At 32.6% G+C, this 15,740-nt stretch overlaps 1 protein-coding gene across 1 annotated transcript in view; it reads left to right on the top strand.

The window, feature by feature from the left end:
- The window catches only part of LOC145261280 (uncharacterized), a 34,782-nt gene extending 21,758 nt beyond the window's left edge, over nt 1-13,024 (top strand). The window contains exons 6-10 of the mRNA XM_080119760.1: nt 458-545; nt 4,276-4,340; nt 6,105-6,308; nt 9,364-9,456; nt 12,134-13,024. Coding sequence (XP_079975886.1) covers nt 458-545; nt 4,276-4,340; nt 6,105-6,308; nt 9,364-9,456; nt 12,134-12,301 — 618 coding nt within the window. The 3' untranslated portion in view covers nt 12,302-13,024. The remainder of the gene's footprint in view (nt 1-457; nt 546-4,275; nt 4,341-6,104; nt 6,309-9,363; nt 9,457-12,133) is intronic.
- The last annotated feature ends 2,716 nt before the right edge of the window (nt 13,025-15,740 follow it).

The raw sequence follows: 15,740 nt of genomic DNA, 5'->3' as shown, positions 1-15,740 counted from the left end.
TTTCTATCTTAAATATTATTCTATAAGTCAATTAAAAAAAAAATAAACACAACATCAGGTCAAATTCAGTTGCCATCTTGTTTTGATTTTGCTTATTTACATAATGTTGACACATTTCAAATATTTTTCCTCAAGTTTACATGCATATTACTAAGTGGATTTTAACTTGAATCAGTTTCTCATTTAATCTTAAACAAAAACAATATAAAACCATTTTTGATGCCAATATGGAATTTTTTCTTGCATTCTACTCCTGCCACGATCTTTAATGATTACCGTATTTTTTACAAGAAAGAGAAAAGATAAAAAGGGGCCAGGTGGCAACAAGAAAAGCAAAATAAAAAAAACTCCAGGGCGACGTCAGGTAGTTACAGCTAGTTTTATTAGTGTTTATGGTTATTGTCTTATTTTTGTTTATAAATGTAAAACTTTTATTAAAACTTTTGTTTTATTTCAGCCACCTAAAAAACGACGGCCACTGACTGCGTATATGTTGTGGTGTAATGCAAATAGAAGCAAAGTAGCTGCTGAAACTCCCAAACAAGGTGAGTCCTTTACATTCATCATATACTCAGGGTTTGCACAGGCTTGGAAAGTCCTTGAATTTTAACTTTTGCCTTGAAACGGCCTTATTTCTATTCTATCCGTGAAAATATAGACGATGCTTCATAGTGTTCTGAATAGGGCTTGGAAATTGTATTCTTTATGTCCAGTAAAAATTTGTTACAATATTAAAAATAAAATCCAAATAAATAATGTTAAATAATTTTTTAAGTATTAATAAAATATTTTTTACATATTAAATATAAAATCGAAATACAGTGTTCTGAAATTACATCATATTATTGTCGATACAAGAATTACGTCCCTTTATCATGAAACTATCTGTTTTTCCATATAACATTCGGTAGTTTCATGATAAAGGGACATAACTCTTGTATCCACAATATCGGAAATTCAAAATTTTAAAGTAAAACAAGCATAGCATAGATCAGTCTACGATGGGGAAAATAACATTTAATCGTGTTTGGTTGGCCAAATATAAATGGGTCGGAAATGTAAGCGGTTTTGTAGATAAATGAAAATGATTTTTCTTGTTGTCAATTATTTAGTTGCTTGATTTTTTATGTCATTGTTTATATGTCAAATTTTGTTGTGAAAACTTGAATTTTGTCTGAAAAAGGCCTTTAAAAACTATAAAAAGCCTTGAAATGTCCTTGAAAATGGACATTGAATATCTGTCCAAACCTTGTATACCTATAAACTCTAAATTTAGTACCTCACTACAACTTTGTTTGGTTTAGTCATTCATGTGTATATCTCTGCCAGAATCCCTGAACTGACTGCCTCATCTCGAGTGCATGGGCCGTGATCTTTTTCCTTTGCAATTTTCTTATTCTGTGTTGCTTTTAGCATTGGTGAGCTTGAAGCGCAGTTTACAATTTGCATACAGGGTACAAAAAAAACATTGACATTGGTATAAACATTACATACCAAACTTGTTGAACATGGGTATACATGTGTGACATTGGGGTGGGGGTTTTCGCTAGCATCTTTACTTCTAAGTTAAATTCTCAAGTTCACAATGGTTGACTAGAATATGTGTGTCAACGTGCTGATGCTGTATATAAGAATGAAAATAGTAATCTGGTGTTCGGAATAACAATGAGAAAATAGAGAATACAGGGATATTTGTTCATTCTTTGGCAATTTTTGCTAGTATAAATATGGTACAAAACTTGTACATTGCTTTAAACAAAATGGTTGGCAAAACCCGAGGGGCCCCTTTCATTCACAGACTCATCAGGAGTTAATTGTTGATTATATAAAATAAATAAATAAAATATCTCACAAGAACAGACAGAAAGAATTCATTAGGTCATTAGACTTATTTGGGAATATATTTTAACTCTCTCCTTTGCCCCCACTTGTACATATATTTTTATATAATTGTAAATATTTTATTTGTATCCCCAACCATACTTCCTTTTTTTTTTTTTTTTTCTCTCTCCCTCAGTAAAATTTACACGTACACCCCATTAAGTCTGTTCTTGCGAGATATTTATTTATTTTTCTATGATCAGCGATTAACTTCTGATCAGTCTGTTGATGAAACGAGCCCCTCAGGTTTTGTTGGCTATTTTCTTCAAAGCAATATATATATATATATATATATATATATATATATATAGATAAAAAAGGAACAAACCAAGTTATATGTTCAACAATGTTTCGTCGTTATTTCAAGACTTCCTCAGGATGATTAAATTGAAGAAAACAAAATACTAATACACTATTTGAAAATATATTTGTGAAAAAGATGTCTTTGTTCTATTTCAAAATGAAAAAATCATTGGCATTTCAAAAAGTGTATAGGATTGTGGAGTGTGTGTGATTTTTTAATGTCATATAGCCATTTAGATATTTAAAAAGAAATGATGCATTGTATGTTCTTTTTGACATAAAAATAATCGTTATAATTCAAATGTGGATATGTAATTGAAATGAAATTATGTATCTTTGTTTTGTTTATTGACTGATTCTATAGATTAATTATTATATGTAATATTTTTTATGCTGTATGTTAACGTATGTCTAAATTTAAATTCTGTTATTTTAATGTAAGTTTACTTGTTAAAGACAATGTTGTAGCAACCTGTGCATTGTTTAATTGTGTTTGAGTTTGCGATAAGCGCTGATTCAAGAAGTCTTTGCTGGGATTTATTTGAAATATACTTCATGATTTTTGCTTGTTTGAAATTAAAAGATATATAATTAAAGATGTGTGTGCATATATATATATATATATATATATAGTGCCTAACATATTTGAAGTAAAATTTATATATGCACGCAAACGACTCTTTGAATCTTCATATTTAGTTTGATATCTGTTTTAAATGCTGGCATGCAAGCAGTGTTTAGAAATTGACTTCCAAACCAACCTATTTCTGGCCAGGTCTTTATTTATCCCTCTTTCTCTCAAATTCTCTCACTTCCTATTATGTTTTTCTTTGCCTTTCCCTGCCAACTGACCCTGCTACCTCAACTGTTCTACATCTTCTAACTCTAAACCTTTCATCTATGCTTTCATCATCATATTCGGTCTAACATCTATTTTATAAAGACATGTTTATGTATCTATAGCAATGCTTCAAAGGCCGTAAATAACCAAGATTTCTCTGGTTCTCCCTTCTCTGATCTTGAGCATATGGTGCAATGGGGAAAAGGGTGGCTAATTAATTTTAATGCATCGAAAACCAAGCTTCTATCTTTCTATCATTAACGTTCTGACCTCTGTCCGACATCAATTTAAATGAATGGCCCTCGTCTTGGGGAGACTCCATGTTTTAACAAGCTGATTTTTACTCCTGATCTTAAAAGGAACACGTACATCAAATCTGTTGCCAAAGTTGCTGGAAAAATGGTTGAATCATTCAACTGCTTTACTAGATATCTCACTGCTGATGCAATTTTCTACCTATATAAGAACCAAGTATGTCTTAGGATGGAGTACTGGTGCTACGTCTGGGCAGGATAAGCTGCTAGAAGCAGCTTATCCTGCCTTGTAGCCTAGTGGGGGGGATGCCCTTTTCTCTTCCCTGCAACCTGTTTCCCACAGAAGAGACGTTGCAAGCCCATCTCAGCTCTGTCGTTATTTTCATGGCAAGTACTCGTCTCAGCTGGAATCTATGGTTCACCCCTTGCCAAACTTTTGTGAAAAACATTTGTCTAGCTGAAACCACTATCAATAATTTCCCCCACTCTTTATCTGTGACTAAACCTAAATGTGAATTCCATGAACAAAGTTTCTTTCTTAGAACTGCCTGCCTGTGGAACTCTGTCCAGTTTGCCTACTTTCTAGCTGACTACAATATGGCCGTCTTCAAGTCCAATGTAAACATGTTCTTGATGAGCCGTCCCCTTAAGTAATCCAATTTACCAAATATCCACTACTAATGATTGCTACACTATTGTCCCAATGACTAACATACACTCATTAACCCTTATCCATCCTCGAGTGGCTTCCCGTTTGTAAAAAAAAAAAGCAAAAAAATTCTAATGTCTCTGTGGACAACATTTCAGATTATTCCTTCTGATGTAAACTTCTTTTACTATCAATCTCATGAATATTTGGGGGTTACCACCAATGGTGTGCTGTACTTTCTGAATAAATTCTGTTTTTATCCTGTAATCAGTTTGTCTTTTAAAACTTTCATTCAAATGATTCTTTTTTATTTTCCTCTATTTTTTTCTCCTTTTTTTGTTTTTCAGATTTTGCTCAGATCTGTCGTAGATTAGGAGAAATCTGGCAGAGTTTGTCAGATAAGGAGAAAATGGTAAGTTCAGGAATGCAAGCATGACCGCATCAAAGAAATCTTTTTAATACAAATGCACTCTCTCCTACCCTGTCACTTGTTTTAAACACTGACATAAGTTACGAATATCTTTGTAAACAGATTAGCAGATATGACAGTGTTTCTTCATTATTATACTTGATTAAAAAGACAAAAGTACACAAAAATCAGGATGACAGTGTCATATTCCAAAAATCATATTAATTGATCAAGTATATTTTTTTTAATTAAGAAAATCAAATTTTATGATTTTTAGTGATTAATAAGTTTTTATTACTTTGAATACAAACAAAATCTCTAGAATTGAATCGTCACCCTTGAATTTTGGGAAAATTTAAAACAAAATGGCCGCTCCTCCTCCTCCTCCTCCTCCTCCTCCTCCTCCTCCTCCTCCTCATAACATTTGATTTTTTTAATTAAAACAATCTATTTGATCAATTTATGTGACTTTTGAAATGACATCTTCGTTCCATGATGTACATCGTAAAGATTTGGTTATAGTCAGCTAATGTACTTCCTAACATCTGGCGTGGCTGCTACCAGAAGCGGTGACAAGGCAAATCAGTTTCTTTGCTTTTTTCTTTCACTCTTCTAACTCCCCTGTACTCTTTTTTATGCTTTTCTGATCGTTTTTTTTTAATTTTTTTATTTAATAATCATTGAAAAGTTTTTTGGGTCTTATTTTAATTAAGAATTATTGAAATTAGTTTTATTATTTTTTTTTTAATTATTGAAAACATTTTTTTGCACTCTTTTTTTTTTTTTAATAGAATTATTGAAAACACTTTTAAAAATCTTTTTAAACGTTTTTGGAAATATTATGTATTGGATACGTTTTTTTATGATTTTGAAATTTTGCTGTTTTGAGTTCAATAATTTTATTTTGATACTTTCATAAACATATATTTATTATATACATTCAAATATTTATTATATAAATTCAATTGAAAATTTTTTTTATAACATTAAAAAAAAACAAAGCGACAATTAAATTAAATTATAGAGAGTTTGTATTCAAAATAAAAACCTTTTAATTACTAAAAATCGTAAAATTGATTTTCTTAAAAGAAAAATGAAAATAATCAAATAGAATGATCAGTCGCATGGATGCTTTTAAAAACGAAAATACAGAAAAATCTTTGGTCATAGTCAGCGAACATACTTCCTAACTTCTAGCATGGCTGCTACCAGACGTTTTGACAAGACAAATCAGTCACTTCACTTTTATTGGTCTTCAGTATTTCTATTGTGAAGTGATTTATTGAAATAAAATATAAGAAAATAACATTATTGAAAAATATACAATAAAAATTAACAAAGCTATACAGATAAAAATAACAGTCTTTATTTGCACTTGTAATAACAAACTTTAAAAAATAAAAGTTTTTATTTTATTTGAAATTTTATGAAATTATAAAAATAATTTTTTTAATTTTAAAAATAAGTTTTTTTTATTTGAATTTATATAATTAATATATGTTTATGAAATTATAAAAATAAAATTATTGAAATCAAAGTAACAAAATTTCAAACATCATAAAAAAACACCTCCAATATTCCCCAAATCGTTTTAAAATGCATTAAAAAGTGTTTTCAATAATTCATTAAAAAATAAAACTAATTTCAATAATTCTTAATTATATTAAGACCAAAAAAGAAACTTTTCAATCATTATTAAATAAAAATAAGACAGATTTGAAAATTTGAAGTTAGCAATGTTCTCGCTTTTTTTCCCCCTTTTTATAGTCATGGAAGCAGAAGGCTAAGAAAGCAGCCGGCAAAGGCTCAACCCTGATTCGTACTGGCAAAGGAAGCAGTAAAACCGTATCAAATGCAGCTCCAGCCCCAGCTACGAGCACACTCCCCATTGCATTGGCAAAAAGTCCCAGCACCTCAGTAACCAAAGCAGTAAAATCTCTCACAGACGATTTGACTGTTAGTCCTGTTAAGGTAAGTATTCGCAATGTTCTTAGTTTTTACCTGGTAATGACTTCTTGCACACACCAGATCTTATTAGATTAGTTAAGCAATGTTGAGCCTGGACAGTACCAGATCAGTGACCATTTGGAAATACCAGGCTCTGTATGTGTGATTAAAAATGTTAAATTCGACACAGTGCTGCCAAAAAAGCGCTACTCCAAATCTCGATGCTCTGCTGTCAAAACTCAACTTTAAAATGCGACGCACTGCTGACAATACTTGCTACTCTGACATCCAAATCAAAAATCCCCCTGCCTCTGGAAAAATCAGGCTTTTTATATCCAACCAAAAGCATCTTATTTGTATATTATATGACAATATTACAAGCATATAAAAAGAAAAGTTGGTCGTTTTTTTTTCTTTTTTCTTCATTTTTTTTTCTACACAGAACACTACAGGCTGCACACAAGCAGGTTTGTACCAATTTTTAATCACACTATGTAGAAGAACTTTAACACCTCACAAGATAGCAAAAACCTGATTGAGACATACATTTTGCGACTGGGGAATGCTTATGAACTGGATTTCCCATGAAAATTTCTTCTTCAGAGGAAACTGGTTCAACTCACTTCGGAGGGAGGAGGTGATTTTTGATCATCTCTATAGCGTTGCCATCCAAATATACTTTCTTCACATCTGAGTTCTTATCCGTCTCTCATTGTCTTGCACTTCTTGCATACAAATTAGTTATCATCTCTCAATCTGTCTGTAAATCCACTGCAATTTTTGTGTAGCCAATGCTTTCAAGTACCACAAAGATTTGAATTGCTCCCAACTCTCTGCCCACAAACCGAGCAGGTGAAATTTCCCTTTTTTTGGGGGAGGGAGGGAAGGATTCATTGTCATACATCATAACATTGCACTGCAAACGACGATTCCTTGGAACTCCTGTAAGAATTGTGAGAAGTGACGAATATACAGGAGTTGATAGGAGTTGATCTCTCGAATTCATTAGCCAATCATTTTCTGAGCAGGGTGTTATGTATTCATTGCGGACGGTTGTCGAAGGTGTTTTTCATTCTATATAATTTCTAAAAAATCAACCTTTGTCATTGTCTCAATAGATATACACTTGACAGCAAAATAAAAACACAGCTGGCTATAAAATATTTTGTTTATTCAAAATAACCTTTTTGGTTTCAGGATGAGTTTTGACATTAGTGACGGTGCACATGGTGGTGGTGTTTTTTTTTTTTTTTTTTTTAGTGGAGAAGAATGTATAGTTTTATTCGCTTGTTGCCCTAGTAAAAATGACTGAACCTTTGTATAAGCAATATCGCCTGAAGAGGTCTCTGGTTATTTGTAACTGGTTGACCGAAATATGCTCATGAATGTGTAGTGACATATTTATGCTTATGTAAAAAAAAAAATAAAAATGTATCTTGCCCTACTTAAGTATTGAGCACTCTTGCGTTATCCTCGTTAAAACTTTATCGGTTTCTTTATCTCTTAAAAATATTAACCTGGAATTATAAATGTACTAGCCAGGGTACTCAGAGGTGTGTGTTTAGCAAAAATTTAAAAAAAAAAAAAAATTGGTAGTAAGTAGGTAGACTCAAACCCGTAACGTGAATGTAATGTGAACGTAACATGAACGTAACGTGAATGTAACGTGAATGTAACGTGAACGTACCGTGAACGTAACGTGAACGTAACGTGAAGGACGAAAAGAATGTGAAAAAAAAGACGTGACGTCTTTGCTGTTGCATCCATCGCCAAACCAGAAATGATGTAGGTTTTAATATTTTTGGCCAATTTTTTAATATTTGTTGTCCAAAGGGTCGAGCTTCAAAACGATACCGATCTTGTGAAAATCCATTGCATCTGTCGAAAGTTTTAGGCAGACATACATACATACATACATACATACACACACTAACAAACAGGTGAGATTTATATGATAATGATATAGATGACAACGAACACTTAACACTTCAGAGAATTGGTTATTCGTATTATTTGGATTCTTCGGATTACTGCTGGCAAGGACCCGTGGCACAGTGGTTAGAGTATTTGGAAAAAAATCAATTGTAAAAGTGATATTCTCTTGAAGGATGATGGTTCAATTCTCAGTGTGGGCAACTAAAAAATACAATTGCGAATTACTTAGGACCTCTATCCAGTCTTGGTTGATGGAATGAGAGTATGCTATCCATGAATTAAATAAAGAGTTCCGTTCGAAATTCCGTGTAGATTCCCAAGTTCAACAGAAACATTCCTGAGTTTGATAAGATACATGTGAAGAAGGTCGGAGGTTATATTGACCGAAAATATTGTGAAAATAAAACTTACGTTGAGAACGGTAGTCCGAAGAATCCAAAAAATACAAATTGATCTCTTGAAGTTGCCAGCCACTTTCTGTTGATTTACAGTTGAGCTGGTCAATATAACATTTGCAGACACATATTGAAATGAAAAGGGGCTTATTAAGAGACTCTCCATCCCTATATAAAAAAACACAAATATTTTAAAAATCTGTGATGGGAAGAAAATATTGGATGCCAAAAATCTCATAAATTGGTCAAGTAGTTTTATTTTTATAAAGAAAACCATTTTTAAGTGAATTTGAGTTTTTTCAATGCCTTCCCCTCCCCATGTTAAGAACGGCTTTCTAAAATTTAGCAAAGTTTTAATTATTTGTAATTCACTCCCTTGGTTTTTTTCAGACTGTTTTCAACATGGCATTGTACGATCATCATTTGTCGTTTAGCCATAAAATTTGTTTTGTTTTTTTTTGTCTTTTCATGAGGGAAGTTGTGGATAAGCACCAAAAATTCTTATTAAAATGTATTTATCAAATATTTTTTATCCATTTTTAATTTAAAAAAAAAATGTTTTCTCTTCAAAGTAAATGATACGTCAAAATGTGTATACGATGAATATTAGATGCACATGATTTTTTGGTGTAAAAACTAAAACTAATTTGTTTTTCAATTTGTTATCTGCCATTTTGAATTTGATGGCTTCCCCTTTTGAATTGCCATTAAAGTTCTTTCTTTTTTTTCTTTTTTTTTTCTTATAAAAGGGACTTGGAATTGAACCTGTGGATGCTGCTGCTCACCTCAAGCTGTTGGGCGAGTCCCTCAGTATCATTGGCATGAGGTTACAGGAGCACAAGGTAAATATCAAAATATTAATTACAGAAGTAGAATTAACTAGAAGAATCTGCAGTGTGAAATATGACCAAACCTAATTTGCCAAAAACACTATATTTGCCCAGCATAGAAGTTATCCTAAGTACGAATCAGTTGCACTGACAGCATTCACCTTCCTGGATAAACCTTTGCAAAAACATGCAGGCATCTCAGGAAGGTTGGCCAATCAAGGAAAAGTTGGATGCAAATGATTGGACAAGACCACACAGACAGTGGACCTGTTGAACGGTGGAAAGTGGAGAATGATCTTGCGAAATATCAGAAAACACCTGAACAACGGAAAAGTAACGCTGAATGAATAAAGGAATACCTGTCCCAGGACGAGTAAAACTGTCAAAACGAAACGGCTTTGCACCACTTTTATGTCCCCTTATGAAGATTATAATCAACATATAATGTTATTAAGCCTTATGTTTAGAATCCTTAATCTCGATTTTGATCAAGATCCATCACATTTTGATTCTAGAAAAATTTAAGGATTAAGCTTAAGGGGTCTTAATTGGTGTCTAATAATGGTTGATCAAATTTAATGCAAATCTGAAATATCTGAATTTTCAAATGATGTCCATATATGCTCCCTAAAACCTCTTTAAAATACTCTAAAAAAACTGGAATTTGGGGAAATTTATTAATTGATGTCTTAACAAAATATTGTTAAAATTGACCCAAAATCTGAGGTATTTTCACAAAGGCCTTTCACCCTCTTTTCACCCATTTTGCATGAAACTAAAAACAGGGTGGAATGATAAAATTGTTGCCCTAGAAAAGATGACATGATTCCATCTCCATTTGATGAAAATCAGTTTTCTTTTCTTTTTTTTTTTTTTTTTTTTTTTTTTTGTGGACCATTTTAGCCAGTTGTGTACAAATCCCAAGAGCGATCGGAGCCTTCTGAGATCGGAGATGCTTTGCTGTAAAACTCGTGCTCTATACCAATCCAAGTTATGACAACAGGACCATTGCCAGCACCCCCAAAATGCAAATCCAGACAGTTCAATGATTGAGGACACAGCCTAACGCATCAGATGACCAACATTTATGGTGTTTGGTGTGATTCCAAGGGAAGGCCACATCATGCCACCTCACATCTTTGAAGTGGCTTGAAAGTCAACACCAAAGTGTACCTGGATGTGCTGAAGAGTGTGGTGATCCCCTGGTGCAATCCGCTGGCAGATCCTGGGTGTGGCAGCAGGATTCAGCGTCGGACCACAAGTCTAAAGAGACCCAGACTTGGCTTCAGAAGGAGTGTTACAATTTTGTACTCTTCTCTCACTGGTTCCCCGCCTTCTCCGACATGAACCCGTTTCGTTATATGTCGAGAACATCACCAACATGACCTCCCACAACACCAAAGCTAGCCTGATCGAGTATTCACCAAGCTACTACCGGTGCTTTTTGAAAAGGCATGCTCCCTGTTCCAGACCCATATTGAGGTGGTGATTGAGGATGAAGGCGGCTACATTGAATAGATGTCAGCTCAACTACATAATTAAGTTACTTGAATTGATTTTTTTCAATAAAACTTTTTAAATAAATCTGTGTTGTTTTCCTTAGGACGGCAATTTTATCGTTCCACCTTGTACAGACAACGTTACCTACCGTGACACCTATCATCGTGTTCCAAAATTCATAATGATCAGTTAATTAGTTTTAGGAGTGAATCTTATGCATAGAAGTATATAAACATGCATACCTAGCGTTATATAGATAGAAATTGTTTTAATTAACCATAATTTGCAATTAACTCAAAAAGTAACATATCTCTTAAGTTTCTGTTGATCAATCCACTTTTTTTCTAAGTGTTGGGTTGTTTGCCGTCATTTTCTCGTTTTATATACTGCCTATTACTCTTGCTTCTGTAACTCTTTCTTTGTCTATCAACAGTCAAAAATAATAAAACTAACTATTACTGATGGGACGATTCCAATATTTTTCTTGATTATGATACAGTTACTGATGCCGTACTAAATTCCCGATTCCAATACAATTACCGATTCCAATACTTCATAAATCTCTAAATATTTAACTATGGAGGTGTAATTTTTTCCCAATTACCATAAAAACACATAAAATGTGCATATATTTTTTTCAAACGTAAAAACACACTTGTGGGAGATGGTCTATAGATTTTAATTTTACTTTTAGTTTAAAATCAATAAATATTTATTTTATTAATACTAGCAGTGGAAGATTTTGTTTTAAACAAGATCAAAAAAAAAGCACAATTAAAGGAATCGTTTTTGGCATTGGAAAATAGGCACAAATTCTACTGATTCCGATACCCTAAAAAGTTCCAATTTTTCTGATTTTTAATTCCGATTAATTGTCCCAATACTACTTGCTATATAACCCAAGATTGAAAGAATCCATTTTGAAAAAATATATTACTGCATGTAGTTTAAGCTGGAGAGTGAGATATATTGCGAGCAGAAAAAGACTAATTTTGGTACTGCAAACTCAATTTTTCCTGCTTCAAATAGCCTAATCCAAGCTCGAAGTACTCTTTTGCCCAACTCCCTCTCCCCAATTTTTTTTCCCCTACTTTTCCTTTTTCTTTCTTTTCTCTTTCCATTTTCTTTTATTTTCTCGGAACAATAAAAAGCAAAAAAAAAACATAACGCGTAACTTTTTTCTTTTCAGGGTATGATAGCTGTTCAGGGTAGCTTGTCTGTGCTTTTGGACTCCATGCTCTGTGCTTTTAGCCCTCTGATATGTCTGACCGCTGCACTTCCCGAGATCAATGGTTGCCCGCGTGCCACGCTCGCCAAGACCTTGGACAACATCGCGTATATTATGCCGGGTTTATAAATTATACGTAAAACTCTTCATTATCGATCCATCATTCTAAATGGTTATCTTCATTCTAAGCATCTCAAACATATTCAACTTTCAACCCTAACCCTTCCTCATCTCATCCCTCGTTGCCAATTTATCTCATATCTATTTCATTATGATTGTGAAGAAAAAGTGATCAAGTTTCTATTTCCCAAGACTAGAAGAGAAATGAAAAGTGTCAACATTTTTTTTATATATATATATATATATATATATATATATATATAAGTAAACAAGAAAGGAAAATGAAGGTATAAAAACTATATATTAATATATATAGCTCCAATAAAATTTTGTTGAGCTTTGTAATATATTGTTTTATATATATGCTGCTATTGAAGTAAACATTTGTATTAAAATTTTAAAAAGAAATCTAAAATTAAAAATGAATATTAAAACAGATCTTATTTTAAACTTTGTTTTTTCAACACATGCGGACATATAAAACAGGTGTTAAACCGAATATGATGATGATGATTAAAAATATGAACATGATGATGATTAAAAAAAACTGCAAATGTGCAAAAATAAGCAACATGATTTGTATTTCACTATAAATGAAATCATTGCTGAACATGAATCATACATCTGAATACGGCCAGAGGGCACATTAGCTAAAACGTAGCTGAATTATCAATAGCGATTTACCAATCCATAGATTTTTTGGTTTTTAAATTCTTCGGAAGTAAACAGTGTTATTTAATTTCTAAACTCCACCGAAAGTCTGGCTTAAATATAATAAATAAGAATACCCATAAATTGATATCTTTTTCTTTTTTAAATAAATGTGTTTGTTTACATTTTTTTTAAATAATTGGTACTAGTGCACTTATTGATCCATGCTGAAATCATAACATTATTATTTAACAAGCCATTCTTAACATGGGGAGGGGAGGGTGTTTTGTACCTATTCTATACTTTAAACTTACAATTAAATAAAAAAACATATCATAAAACTTTAATTAAACTTGGAAATATGATGTAAAAAATAGCGCAGATCAGTAAGTGCACTAGTACCAAATAATTAATACATTATTTTCATGGTAAGTGCTCGTCTGAGCTTCCATCTATGATCCCCTCCCTTGCCAAACTTTCACAAAAAAGTAAACACTTATCTAACTACAACAACTATCAACAATTTCCCTCACTTCCTATCCACGCTTAAATCTAAATGTAAATTCTATAAACAAAGTTTCTTTCCTAGAACTGCGTCCTGCTTCCCTTTTGAGTACATTATGGTTGTCTTCAAGTCTAATGTAAACAAATTCTTGGTAAGCTGTCCCCTTAAATAAATAAATTATTTCCAATTTTTCACCACTACCGATTACTACACTTTTATCGAGGATACAACTGTACACTCATTGACCCTTATCCTCGAATGGCCTTTGGGCCTTGATAAGTGGTGACTCCCTTGTAAAAAAAATTTTTCTTAGCTATAATAAATAATAATATTCATAAACTGATTTTTTTCTTAAATACATTTTTATTTACATGTTTTGAAATAATATTGAAAGTAAAATATTTTTAGATACAATAAACAATGATATCCATAAACTAATTTTAAATGGAAAAGAAATTGAATGTATGTTTAAATAAAAAGGAATATAGATGAGTTTTCAAATTAAGTAACACCATTTATTTTCAAGGAGTTTCAAAACCGGAAATTGTTTGGATTGATAAATATGCAAAATAACCATATCCACGAGTGGTGACTCCCTTGTAAAAAAATTTTTTTTTAACTATAATAAATAATATATCTGTAAACTGATTTTTTTTTTTTTTTAATAAATTCTTCTTTCTATTCTTCTGATGAGTAAGGGCGGAATAAATTCCAAAATTGACGTAATAATTACATGAATGATCCTGTGCTATGAAACAGGTGCTGGCAAGAATTGAACATTTTAACATACTTAAAGAAATAAACGGTAAGATGGACAACATTTTGAAATTTGGAATATAGACTTGTTGTCATATATATATAATGAATAAGTGACAAAAGTCTATATTCCAAAGTTCATGATGTTGACCATCTTACACTTTATTCCTTTAACTGAGTTGACATTTACAATTCTTGACAGTATCTGTTTCGTAGCACAAAATCAATCAATTAATTATTATATCAATCAGTTAATCTATTTTGCCCTTAACTCATCAGAAGAAATAGCAACAATCAATACATCAAAAGGAGATAAAGTGTGTTTTGACATAGTTAAAAATCCGAAAATTTTAATCATGTCAAAACACACTGTATCTTCTTTTGATGGCGCAGTTGATAAAGACGTTGACTCTCTATGGTTCGAGGTGAGAATTGTCTGTAGATAGCGGTTTCAATCCTACCCAAAGCCGGCCAGAGGCTTACTTAGCCAAAACGCAGTGAGACGACAACAACTATGGAAGGCAGTAATTGCAGTGGATGCAGTTAGGAGATTCAGAGTTCCTATTCGTTGCGGTTACCACCTGATGAAGGCTAGAGGAATTGTTGGCCGAAACGCCGTGAAACAACTAAGAAAAGATGAGGATAATAGTCCGCAATAAATAAATTAATAAATAATACTCATCACAATAATGAGTTCCAATTAAAATAAAATATATTTCTGTTTTGTTTTTGATTGTTAGTAACTTCTGCCGATCATTTTAGTTACAGGTAACGACTCATTTTTTATGATCGTGATCATATTCGGCTTAACATCTATTTTACATGCTGGCATGTGTTGCACGGCTTTAAGAAATCGATTTCCAAACTAACCTATCTTTGGCTAGGCATTTATTTCCCTCTTTTTCGACATCTATCCAAGAACTCTCCTCTATTTTTTTCAACGTGTTATGCCATCAAAATCTCTTGTTCTTCACACATTTCACAATACTATACTGATTCAATCTTCATCTGGAGTCATTAGAACTAAACCTGTCTTTAAAACTTACACATTCATCGTATCATTTTTATAACATTTCTCGCCATGCAACGCACATATATGTTGCCAGATTTCAATTTCACATATCACAGCGTACACGTGTCAGATAAAATCTTCCCTTGGTAACATTTTGCAGCTTCGTAATGTCAGAAATTCCTTGAACTTGCTCCATCTAAATCTTTCAATGACAATAGCACCTGCACCACCCTATGCTCGAGTTCATAACCTGATCTGTTATCGTCGACGATTACGCGAACGTGAAAATGCTGGCATAAAAATGTACGAATTCTGTTGAACAGAAATAGCATCATACCCGACATGTGTCGGATAGGAGAAAAACGACAAATAATAAAGATAGTAATCTGACTCTTTGTCTTCACCCCCCCACCCACCTTTCTAACCTGCAACTCTGTCTATCGCTCTCCCACAGCAGGAAGATGTGACACAAGGTTAGAAAGTGGAATCTTAAACCAAAATTTGCTTGAGTAGTCCTATTAGCA

The sequence above is a fragment of the Euprymna scolopes genome, chromosome 37 (genome assembly GCF_053919585.1).
Source record: "Euprymna scolopes isolate OS-2025 chromosome 37, ASM5391958v1, whole genome shotgun sequence".
In the NCBI taxonomy this organism is placed as follows: Eukaryota; Metazoa; Mollusca; class Cephalopoda; order Sepiida; family Sepiolidae; genus Euprymna; species Euprymna scolopes.
The sequence above is the reverse complement of the archived record's forward strand: the minus strand, read 5'-3'. Positions and strand labels throughout refer to the sequence as shown.